The sequence below is a fragment of the Sinocyclocheilus rhinocerous genome, unplaced genomic scaffold (genome assembly GCF_001515625.1).
Source record: "Sinocyclocheilus rhinocerous isolate Xijiao unplaced genomic scaffold, SAMN03320098_v1.1 scaffold3268, whole genome shotgun sequence".
Lineage (NCBI taxonomy): Eukaryota > Metazoa > Chordata > Actinopteri > Cypriniformes > Cyprinidae > Sinocyclocheilus > Sinocyclocheilus rhinocerous.
In genome coordinates, this window is record NW_015626712.1 from 80,289 (window position 1) to 92,969 (window position 12,681).

The 12,681-nt window shown below is 37.0% G+C and overlaps 1 protein-coding gene across 1 annotated transcript in view; it reads left to right on the forward strand.

Annotated features, from left to right (window-relative positions):
• actr5 (actin related protein 5) overlaps positions 1-12,681 on the forward strand; it is a 33,125-nt gene that overhangs the window by 16,997 nt on the left and 3,447 nt on the right. The window contains exons 3-7 of the mRNA XM_016522651.1: positions 2,508-2,677; positions 3,000-3,217; positions 3,293-3,430; positions 3,607-3,705; positions 3,842-3,981. Of these exons, the coding sequence (XP_016378137.1) occupies positions 2,508-2,677; positions 3,000-3,217; positions 3,293-3,430; positions 3,607-3,705; positions 3,842-3,981 (765 nt within the window). The remainder of the gene's footprint in view (positions 1-2,507; positions 2,678-2,999; positions 3,218-3,292; positions 3,431-3,606; positions 3,706-3,841; positions 3,982-12,681) is intronic.

The following is a 12,681-nucleotide window of genomic DNA, read 5'->3' on the forward strand; positions in this document are numbered from 1 at the left end:
AATTACTCACTCTCGTGTTGTTCGAAACCCGTAAGACCTTCGTTCATCTTCGGAACACAATTTAAGATATTTTTGATGAAATCTGAGGCCTCTCTGATCCTCCCATAGACAGCAAGGTAACTACCACGTTCAAGGTCCAGAAAAGTACCAAGATGATCGACAAAGTAGTCAGTGTGACATCAGTGGTTCAACTGTAAAGTTACGAAACTACGAGAATACTTTTTTGCGCAAAGAAAACAAAAATAACTTTATTCCACATTTTCATCTCTACTGCGTCACTTTGGACATGCGTTCACGACAGTACCATGACGCGAGCGTGTGGCGGCGCCGGCGCTGACCCAGTTCCGGCGTGATACACACTAGTATACCGGTCAATTACGCCTTCATCACCCGGGTGTTGAAAGTGAGGTGAGACATGAACGGCATTCAAGCAAAGAATAAGCGCTTGAGAACTTGCGCTCACTCTTTGAAGGTGTTTGTGTGCGTGTGTGTGTGCATGCACACACGGAAAGCCTATATTGATTTCTCTTTTAAGACTTGCGTTTGAACTGACAAACTAACACAAAATATGACAACATGCCTGTCATTGTTATTATCCTTGCAAACATCGTTGGTCATGTTTTAAGTGAACGTTAACAGTTGAGAAAGACAACGCGTGTGTATCAGTATCAGTGTGTCCTGAAACTCTGAATTATGTCTTAAAGGAACAGCAGTCTATTCCTGCTGTCTGTGTTTTTAATGTTAAACAACAAAACACAAGGAAATCACTCACTTCTCTTGATTGAATAGCTTTTGTAACTTCAACAAGGATTGGTCTTTAATTTATCTTTTCATCTCTACTGCGTCACTTTGGACATGCGTTCACGACAGTACCATGACGCGAGCGTGTGGCGGCGCCGGCGCTGACCCAGTTCCGGCGTGATACACACTAGTATACCGGTCAATTACGCCTTCATCACCCGGGTGTTGAAAGTGAGGTGAGACATGAACGGCATTCAAGCAAAGAATAAGCGCTTGAGAACTTGCGCTCACTCTTTGAAGGTGTTTGTGTGCGTGTGTGTGTGCATGCACACACGGAAAGCCTATATTGATTTCTCTTTTAAGACTTGCGTTTGAACTGACAAACTAACACAAAATATGACAACATGCCTGTCATTGTTATTATCCTTGCAAACATCGTTGGTCATGTTTTAAGTGAACGTTAACAGTTGAGAAAGACAACGCGTGTGTATCAGTATCAGTGTGTCCTGAAACTCTGAATTATGTCTTAAAGGAACAGCAGTCTATTCCTGCTGTCTGTGTTTTTAATGTTAAACAACAAAAGACATAGAAATCACTCACTTCTCTTGAAATAGCTTTTGTAACTTCAACAAGGATTCTTTAATTTATACGGTGAAATATGCACTGTTATTTTACATTTGTTTACTTGTAAATTTCTGTGCCTGTTTCAAGGTGATGCTGGTTACTGCATGATTATTGAAATTGTGAAATGCCTTAAAGGGGTCATATGATTAGGGATGCAGCGATTAACCGGTTTCACAATTAACCGCACTTTAAAACGTCACGGTTAATTAATCGTAAAGGCTCAATATCTCTTTAGATTTGAGACTTTAGTCTTTGCAACTTTACAGATCTTCTTTATGCACCAAGAGCTTGTAACACTCCAAAGAAAAAGGAAAACTTGAAATCGCATCATATGACCCCTTTAAGCAATGAACTAAATAAACTGCAAAAAGGTTGTTTTCATAATTTTCGTAATTTCAAAATATAAAGCAAAAAGTAGAAATGATTGATTAATAAGCCAATATGTGCTCCTCTGCTGCCATCTACTGGTTATAGTGATAATTTGATGTCTGTTTTTTTTTTTACATTAGTGTTTATTTACCACGAAGTATGTTTTGTTCCATTAAAATTAACATTGAAATTGGGTCATTTCAGAGCTTTAAAGTGCTGGAAAGAGTTGCGTGAAATGCTTGAAAATCATTGAAAAGTGCTTTAATTTCTCTCTCAAATATTTTTTCTCTGTTGCATAGAACTGAATAAAATAATATTGATATTTAATTTTAATATATTTTCTGTCCTATTGTATTGTTTTACTTTCAATAAAAGTGTGGTTATTTTATTGGCTTGTATTTTTTTTAAAATTCAATATCATTAAAATTTAGTTAAATAAAGTCTTACAAAATTATTTTCTATTATTTAATAAAATAATAAATTGGCCTAATATTAAAAAAGCATTTTCGGTTTTCGGCCAAGTGCATCCAGAATTGTCGGTTTCGGTTTCGACCCTTAATTTTCATTTCGGTGTATCCCCATATAAAAACAATAAAAGGAGAGAAAAAAACAACATGTTAAAATAATGCATTGAAACACACACACAGAGCCCTGCCAGTTCACCTCATGAACAGAAAATATTGAGTTTCAACAAGAAATTGGAAAAAGTGCCTTATGTGCAATTTAAATGTTTTAAATGCCTATCACTTGCATATGGATGATTTAAATTGCAGACTGGATGTTCTCAATTGTAAGCGTGTGAATTTGGGTGGAGGTCAGGCCGCATCATACCTTCAGAGACTGCTGCAGCTGAAATACCCTGCAAACCAGACTGCCATCACGCTGAGCCGCATGGAGCAGCTACTGCATCAGCACAGCTATGTTGCACTAGACTACCAGCACGGTAAACCAGCACTCTTGGAATTTTGCCGTTAATTGCAAGAACATTATTTCAGCAATTTAGAGGAAAACTTGTTTGGTCTGATGGGACTAAAATTGAGCATTTGAAAAATGCTTAAAAATAAATAAATAAAGTCGGAAGAAAAAAATGCCTTTGTGTAATTTAAATGTTTGCATACAACTCAGTTTTTTTGTTTTAATTATTGCATACATTTGATTAATTGATTGTAAATGAATTTGAATTTTAGTTGAAGCTTTCAGTATTAAATTAGTTTTGTTGCTTGCTTTCTACTACTGCATTCATGCTTTCATAAATTGTGAGACAGAGCTGGAGAAGTGGCGAAGTCCTAACTTTTACGAGAGGGAAGTTCACCGTGTGCAGCTGCCATTTTCAGGGCGGGCAGCTGGCGTTTGCGTGAGCGTCGAGGAGAAGAACGAGAGGAAAACGCAACAGCTCCGCCGACTACAGGAAATCAACAGTCGCCGCAGAGAAGAGAAACTACAGGAAGACCAGAAACGACTGGAAACACTTCTGTCTGTGCAGGTATACACGTTTACATGCAGAGAGGTGAAACGCTGAGCTCCAGTATGCACACAGTAATAGTCATATTCCCGTCAGGAGCTGCTGGAGGATGGCTCTCTGGAACTGTTTCACAGGAGTCTGGTGGAGCTCAACATGGACTCGGCTGAGGAGCTGCAATCTTACATCCATAAACTCAGCATGAGCGTGGAGCAGCACAGGCTCATGAAGGCCGAGGTTTGTGCATGCAGACATACTTTTATTTGTGTTTCTGACTTTGTGTTGTCTTTGATTCGTATGGATTACTGAATATAAATAATAAAACATGATAGAATGGGGGTGGGAATAATCATGTTTTACAAATATGATTTCTTTTTGTACAAAACGTGCTGTTTGTGGTGTTGTTGAATCAGACTGCAGAGGTGGAGCAACCTGCAGAAGATGGGAGTGAAATGGTACCAGATTTAAATCAGGACAATGATGAGCCCGGCAAAACTACCAGTGCCATCCAGGTAATCTTAGAGTAAATTCAGTGAATGACATCATTCAGAGTCTACTCTGTACTGTATTCATGAACACATCGAGGTTTGTTCATAGTATATGTGTCCTTATATCCTCTTTTTGCTCTCTTTATCTATTTTGTGTTAGCCATTGTTTAACAAGGCCGAGTATCATCAGCTGTTCGTGGGCACAGAGCGTCTGCGTGTGCCGGAGATCTTATTCCAGCCATCTCTGATCGGAGAGGAGCAGATGGGCCTGATGGAGACAATGCAGTTTGTTCTGGAACAGTGAGCATTTATTAACCCCAGAAATTATACACTTAGGCAGATGAATGTGTCTCAGCAAAACACTTTGAAATCCAATCTACGATTCACATGCTATACGCAAATATAACAAGTGTTTTCTGTGTTATCAGCATTACATTTTCAAAATTGAAGACTTTGGTGACACTTTAGATTAGGGAACACTTCACTATTAACTAGTTGCATATTAGCATGCATATTGACTGTTTATTAGTACTTATAAAGGACATATTAGTGCATGACCATATTCTAGATCCCATAACCCTACCCCATACTTAAACATAACTACTACGACAATTAACTTACTTACTATCAGTAAGCAGCAGGTTCGGAGTTTACTGAGCGAAAACTCTTTGTTAATACTGAATGTGTGTTCCCTAATCTAAAGTGTTACCAAGACTATATATTTTGGAGAGAGTGAGTCAGCACTGGTAGAAAATAAAATAGTATGCAGCACTTTTACTGTTCAAACAGTACCAGTTATCAGTGATGTTAACTATTTCCAGTGTTCCCAGTTTGTCCATGGTCTCAGCCGTCCTTATGACTAATTTGGTAATTTTCAATTTTGGTTTCTAAGATTGACAGCAATTAAGTTCCTTAATAATCCTTTGTTTGAAAGTAAAATATAAGCAGCATCAAAGGATACTGTAAGCAGTGCAAAGCATTAATTTTGGTTACAGTTCAATTCAAGTTTCTACATTACATTTAGGAGTAGTTTATCAGTGGTGATGTCCATATGGCAGAAATGTACAGTTAAAAATCATGCAGTTAGTTAATGACATGTATTCAAAATACGATGAACACTATTAACAGCAATGATTATATGTTGTGATCAAACGTATAGGAAAATTTGTTAGTCTTGTATGTCTTCTGAGGTCCTCGTAGGGGTTGGCATCATCTGTTTTCAGGTGTTCGGTCATCTCAGATCTTCATAAGAGGCTGGGTCCAGACTGAAGTTTGTGTAATTCCTAGTTACCTCGGGATTCCCATCCTGTGTGCAGAAACAGAAAAGCAAATAGAGAAAAATTAGCGTAGCTGCTGTTCAAACCAAGCAAAGAATAATAATGTGCATTTGATCAGATATAACGTCTCGGGTTACTTGCGTAACCCATGGTCTCTGAATAGGGAACGAGACGCTGCGTAGCTATGCCGCAATGGGAACACCCTCTGGGTGTGCCGATTGTCTGAAGCCCGTATAGATTCATGCCAATTTATTGGCTGATGGCGCTGCCTCGACGCTCTTACGTCGCCATCCTTATACTGACGAATGTGCCATCTGCTCCTCAGATTTCTCTGCCGAAAAAGGCCTGGGATGAAATTAGACTCAAATTTACTAACGAATGCATGCACACCAAGTTTTGTCTCAATAAGCGAAAACGTTGTGGAGATCTAGCCTCTCGTTCATTTTTGCTTGTTCTTCACTGAATTCGTTAGCACGTTATTCGAGAACGGTTTGACTAATCTACTTGAATTCCATAACTTTTTGCCAGCATGGTCTGAAGATGATCTGAGCCAATTTAGGTGAAAATCAGACAAACCATCTAGGACGAGTTCGAAAAAATGTTTTCTAACTGTTAAAAATTGTGAAAAATTTTGACCCGTAGAATTTTACAATTTGATGTCCATTTGATTGAGCCAAGGAATCAGAGGAAAAAAAAGAATTTTCCGTCTAAACTTTATGGTTCAAAAGTTATTAGCATAAACATAAGTGCAAATTTGGACAGTTGGTGGCACTAGAGGGATCGAGTTAGAGACTCCAAATTTGCTATGGTGACAGTTCAGACTGTCCTTTATGAGAGTGCCAAATTTCACAACTTTTTACCATACGGTTCTATGGGCTGCCGTAGACATCCAGAGGGAAACGGAAAAAGAAAAAAGAATAATAAGAACGCCAACGATTACAATAAGTGCCTTCGCATCTTCTGTGCTTGGCCCCTAATAGACCCTTTTAGTGCCAATGTCACAATTACGTCACTGCATTAGCTGGAGGCAAAACAAAGGGATAACTGGAGGTGGCCAGTACAAACCAGCACACAGTCGGCTACATAAGGAGCTTAAAATGTCATCTTGTTGTGTTGAGTTTCAGAATCGATGGAGTACAGGCTCCAATTTGAAATTAACGCATACCTGCTGCCATTGCCAGACAAAAAAAAAACAACAACAACTGTAATAAAACGAGCGGACTGGACAGAAACGATCATCAAAAATGCTCACGTTTGCCGCTCACACTTAATCAGTTAAGGTTAAATAAACTATTGTCTTTTATGGATTATGGCGTGGTTACGAGTCTAAAGATTTCTCATGCTTGCCCACCTAATGAGAAATTGGGGAACAAGTTAACTAACAACCAGAGACTAAACATAAAGGAAACTATTTGTGTCGTCTCGCTTTCTACCATTGCCGTAAGTGCAACTGTAGAGAGAGGGAACAGTGAACTCCCATGTTATGTGTCAGGTGTATGTTCAAGTAGTTGCATTTGCTTACAATTGCCACTGTTAGTACATAGGCTAGTTATAGGCATCTAAAGATTTATATGCCCTCAGTTTCATTTACTATACATGCTCTGGTAGGTGTGTCAGGCCACTCCTGTCAGATCGTCCATCCATTGAGTGAGTGTGTACGAGTCGGCCAATCTGGTTCCTTCCGTTAAAGTTAACATTTTCAAATAACAATTATGGTCCCGGACAGTGAGTGACATATTCAGATAAAATCGAATTGTCTCCAGTCATTGTTAAAAAACAAGCAAACAAAACTTGCTAGCTTAGCGTTAGTGAAGCAGTCAGGGGAATCTTTTTGCCTCCATCTAAGCTCCGCACATAAAAAGGTCACAGTGTTTACTAACTGAAAAGGGGTTTATAAGGTTACCAAATTCAACATACATTGAGTCCATACTGCGGTGTTGGATTTTGACTAACCACTGACGCTGTAGTGCATAATCAACAAGACTGAAGGAATTGCATCGTGATGAATTTCCACACAAAGGTACGCAATAATGCAAGGAGGATGTTTTTTTCTTGTCTTTGATATACCAGTATCCCCTATTTAATTTGAAAAACATTAATTCTATCTATCTAACCAAGTTTTGTATGAAAGTTTCCCCTTACAGTAAATGCAAATTTCGCAAAGACCGGAAGTAAGCATGCCCACTCTCGCGTCGCAGAAACTCACCATCTTGTGCACCTAGCCAATTTTAAACACAGGGATTAAAGTTCCGTCGCTACGACGGATTTCCATCAGTTCATAAAGACAGTCACTTGCTTCATTCCTGAATGATTCAGTCGTTCGAACGAATCAATTGAATGAATGATTCAGTGATAAAATCAGTGACTTGCCGCCACCTGCTGGCGGATTTAGTTTCCTTTTTTTAGCTTATTATTTCAGTTATTTGAATCAGATTTCTGTATTCAAAATGTTATATTTAAAACATTAATCTCCACATGAATTTATTAATTTAATTGCATTCATGCCACCTCTGAGCCTCATTAAACGTCTGAAAATGTACCTACAAGCCACTTTTGTGTTCTTCTGTGCCACCTCTGTAGTACAAATTAATTTATTAATACTAATTTCATATGATTGGTAACTTATGTCTTATTCTACTTATTATATTGTTTTAAATAGAAATTTTAAAAAGCTTATAAACATACATTTTTGAATTTGACAGATTGGCATCATTTTCATCTGTCAAATAAAAAAATGTATGTTTATAAGCTTTTTAAAATTTCTATTTAAAACAATATAATAAGTAGAATAAGACATAAGTTACCAATCATATGAAATTAGTATTAATTTGTACTACAGAGGTGGCACAGAAGAACACAAAAGTGGCTTGTAGGTACATTTTCAGATGTTTAATGAGGCTCAGAGGTGGCATGAGTGCAATTAAATTCATAAATTCATGTGGAGATTAATGTTTTAAATATTAAATTTTGAATACAGAAATATGATTCAAATAACTGAAATTATACGCTAAAAATGAACTTTAATCCCTGTAAACTGCTACAGGTAGTTCAGCCTGTAATAGAGCCAGTAAATATCTTGTTAATGTACTCATGTACATATGTGAAGAGATTTCTGTTATTTGTATTATTTATTTGATTTAGGATTTGTATTAAAATTTCAATTTAGTTTTGTTATTTAACATAAAATATATTTTGTTAAATAAAAGATGTCACGTCTCTTGGTGTCAGTGCTGTTTTTCCCAAAAAGTTGTGAAACCGAACAACAAGCAGACAAAGATATTTCTGGAAACTAGGCTATCCTTGTATTGCTGGACTTAAGTGCTTCTTTTGACTCCATTGATTACCGTATTCTTTTAACCAGTGCCGGTCCTCCCTATACACCAGTGTTTCTCAGTTCCAGTCCTGAGGACCCACTGCTCTGCACATTTTGAATGTCTCTCTTGTTTGACACTCAGTTCAGTTCATGGATCGCTCTCCTAACGAGCTGATGATCTGAATCCGGTGTATTAAATAAGGGAGACATGCAAAATGTGCAGAGCAGGGGGGGTCCCCAGGACTGGAATAGAAAACCAATGCTATGCACAAAGTAGGCCTGGGCGATAAAACGGTATCGATATTTATCGACGATACACCATCATCGATAAAAATTGAAAAAATGTTCAACATAGCGCACAATAGTTTCACAATTTTTTCATTTAAAGGTACATTATGAAATGAGTACCGTGCCTGTCTGCGATGAGGAGACTGAATAAAAAAAAAAAGAAAGTTGAATTTAAAATAAAAATTTGCATTCGATTGCAAAAATGGTGTATTTAAATTTTAGGTGAGCCTTATCAGTGGTGCACGAGATGTGGTGATGATGTCGTGGTTACATTTTAATGTTTTTGTTCCAGTTGAACCCACAAGATGCGCCGCTGCAGCATTTTTCATTCAAAACATTAGAGACATAGAGAAGCTCAATGCGGAGAAGATATTGGTTCGGTATTAGGTCTGCACATTTTTGAGATGCACAACTATGACTCTTGCTACTCGCATCTCGCACAAGAGATGAATAGAAAGTCATGTAAAGTTAAAAGAGGTTCAACTTCTATAAAACATGTCTCGTGAATTTGTGGGGGGTCTATTCCATTCCACTGCGTCTCATATTATTTTAAATGCAATCGTGTGATCGGCGCTTTGGCTATTTGTATTAAGCTATGCATAAATACATGATGCTGTTTTGTTCATAATTGTTTATGCAATTTACAAAATCGTATTTGATTTATAAATATTAGTTTAGATGGTATGCACTTCTTTATAGACAGTCGTTATATCATTGCATTGTGTGTATATATATATATATTAGGCTTGCCGCGATAGACGGTGTTGACGGTGATACCGGTGTTACACTATTTCAAATTGAAAGTAAAATGCGCACGAAAAGGAAAGGAAAAGAGGGAACGCCCCGCCCCCGCGGTGATACCGGTATTACCGGTGTTGTCACACGTCAATTAACCAGTGGGAAAATTTCCTCACCGTCACAACCCTAATATATATATATATATATATATATATATGTTTAATGAGGTGCATTATTTTGCTCATTTAGCCCTTGGCCTCAGGAGACAGGCCAAGTGTTTCCCTAACACTTATTTAATCTGCATATAAAATATAAGAAAGGAGATATTTGTTTTAATTTTATTTTGTTTTTAAATGTTAAAACTAAAATTTGTTGTCGTTTGAATCGGGTCAATCGGTGTAACAGTGGTTAAATTTAAATCTTTTTTTCTACTGCTCTGTTTAAAAAAGGTTATTAAAAAATTCCAAAATTATTGATATCGAATGATATGAAACAATATATCGTGCTAAATTTTTTTAGCTATATCGCCCAGCCCTAACACAAAGTATGCATGTTGCGTAGGGCCCCCGAACCACCAAGGGGCCCCCTTGTTCTCAAAGATTATTTAATTTTAGTTTTGTTTTTGATTTTGGCTACCAATAATTATGAAAACATGAATGTTCCTTTCCTTTGAAGCGGTGTGTGTCGCCCTTTCTACATAACATCCAAATCAGTCAAATGATGTAACGTGACTGTCAAATACAGTCTCCTGCCGGCCGTGCTCGATACAACAACAACAAAAACAAAAAGAGTTAAAAGCGCAGGATGAGAAGCTGTTCCCCAGGTGCTTTCCATGTGCACAATTTGAGATGGAGTGAAACACAGACAAATATAGGCTACTTTGGGCTTCGGTTGTGTGCTTAAAGGGGTCATATGATGTTGCTAAAAAGAACACTATTTTGTGTATTTGGTGTAATGAAATGTGTTTATGCGGTTTAAGGTTCAAAAAACACATTATTTTCCACATACTGTACATTATTGTTTCTCCTCTATGCCCCGCCTTTCTGAAACGCATCAATTTTTACAAAGCTCATCGGTCTGAAAAGCGAGGTGTGCTCTGATTGGCCAGCTATCCAGTGCGTTATGATTGGCCGAATACTACACTGCCCTACTTTCTACTTTTTACACTGCCCAAAACTCACGTTTGAATCGTCAGTGGCAAATCCTTAAAATGAAAACGTACTTACAGTCTGTGAGTCAGAACAGCCGGCATTGTAGTCTACTCTACCAGGATCAGGAAACAGTCCTCCATAAAATGTGCTGCACACATCTGAATATTTGGGTTGAACTTTGGGTTTGAGACTTTAGTCTTTGCAACTTTAGGGATCTTATCTATTCACAAACAGCTTGTAAAACTCCAAAGAGAAAGGAAAACTTGAAATCGCATCATATGACCCCTTTAAATGGACAAATACACATAAAAATGTTAATGTCAGTCTTGGTGAGTTTTCACTTAAACACAGTCAGTTATGTCTTAAGTTAACATAAACAGCTGGAAAAGTAATCAAATGTTTGTCAGTTTATTAGATCTGTGCATTCCGTGACCGCATCCTACTGTATAAACCTGCTGCTGTCTGTCATTAATGTTTATCAAACAACAAAAGAAAACGAGAGAATTATTCACTGCTCTTCACTGAATAGCTTTCATAACTTTATGAATTAGTTTATATTTAATTCATACGATGAAGACACTGTATTGTTTTATTTTTACATTTGATTATTACATTTCTGTATAGTAGGCTATTATAGGGTAAATTGTTTCTTTTATTTGGACCTTTTTTCTATTGTATTTGTCCTATTGTTTGTAATTTTATTATTTTTTATTTTTTTACTGACTGTTTCAACTCACTCTGAAAGAACAGGTTAAGGGGTTGGGGGTCATTTTGGGGGTTTTATTAATGCACAGAAAGACGGCCCCTGACAACGTTTTGCGGAGGACCCCCAAAATTGTAGGACCAGCACTGCTCTTAAATAGATTAAAACTTGAGGTTGTTTTTTTTTAAGCTGTATTATACTTTTTTTTTTTTTTTATCAATAAGTGTTTTCTTTATACAGACAATACACCGATACAGACAATACTCTCTTTAAAATCTGGTCTAAAATCATTGACTCCTTTTAGCTTGTTTAAGGGATATTGAATGTTTGATGAAATTTAGAGTTATTCTGTTTTGTCCTTATTTGTCAGATAGCTTTAGCTGTAGAATTGGTCCCCTTCAAGCAAAATTTCTTACCCACGTATTTGGGGGTCATTTTGATTCAGACAGGGTGTCCGCGGGTCCTTAAAATGTCTTAAATAACGTTTTCCTAATATAAGGCCTTACAAAGTCTTAAAATGTCTTAAATTCGGATTCAATGGGTCTTAAGATATTTTAGCGGTAATGTGACCAAAAATATCTTCAGTCTGACGGACCTAATGACTTTACAATCATTGGACAGACTGAAGATTTTTTCTTCCCCGCGGTAAGTTACTGCGTCATCAGAGAGAATTGCAGTAGCAGAATACAGGTCAAGCTCATAGACTGTATAGGTCGAACTACCTTTTTAATGTTCTCAATAAAAATAATAATAATAATTTGTTAAAATTAAATTTTATGATTAAAACATAAGTGACAAAAAAAATAACCAGCGAAGCATCGAAACGCGAGAATGATTCTTCTAATTTTATTAGCCTACATTCGATGTAAACATCGATTGATGATGGATAGTGTAGTTCTGGTATCAAGGTCGCGCTGTTGAGGTTCACTCTGTTTGTCTCTTTTGTGAGAGACTTCAGAGCAAATGAGCGTAACAGCACACATAAACTCAGAAGAAGCACACTGAGGTAAAAATTCTAAATGTTTAGTTTATTCATAACATGATATAGTTAAGTAGCATCATGACAAGTGAGCTATTTTGCTCAATATTCTCACGACGCAAAAAAAAAACATTCAAAACACCTACAGAGTGCACGCATTGCGTGAAGTCTAGTGCGCGTGCGCATTTACAGTGCGCTCTTTCACTGCATGATTCAGTCTATTAAAATACATTCAGAATGATCACAAATTCAAGACATGGGGGCAGAAAATGTGTATATTTATACCACTTCATATAGTTAATCAATTTCACACGAAGAGTGCATTTTTTCCCTCCAAAAATTACCATATACAAATGTGATATTGATTTTTTTTTAAACAGTTAAATAAACTAGAGGTTTTATTAAGAGACTTACGTTTTAGACACCATATTGCCTGTTTTTGCACTATTTCGCCAACAAAAATAATTCCAAACACAGCCACAGCGCTGTTTTGAGTCTTTGAGCAACATGACATCATTTTGTTCCTGAATGAATCAACCGTTTAAATGATT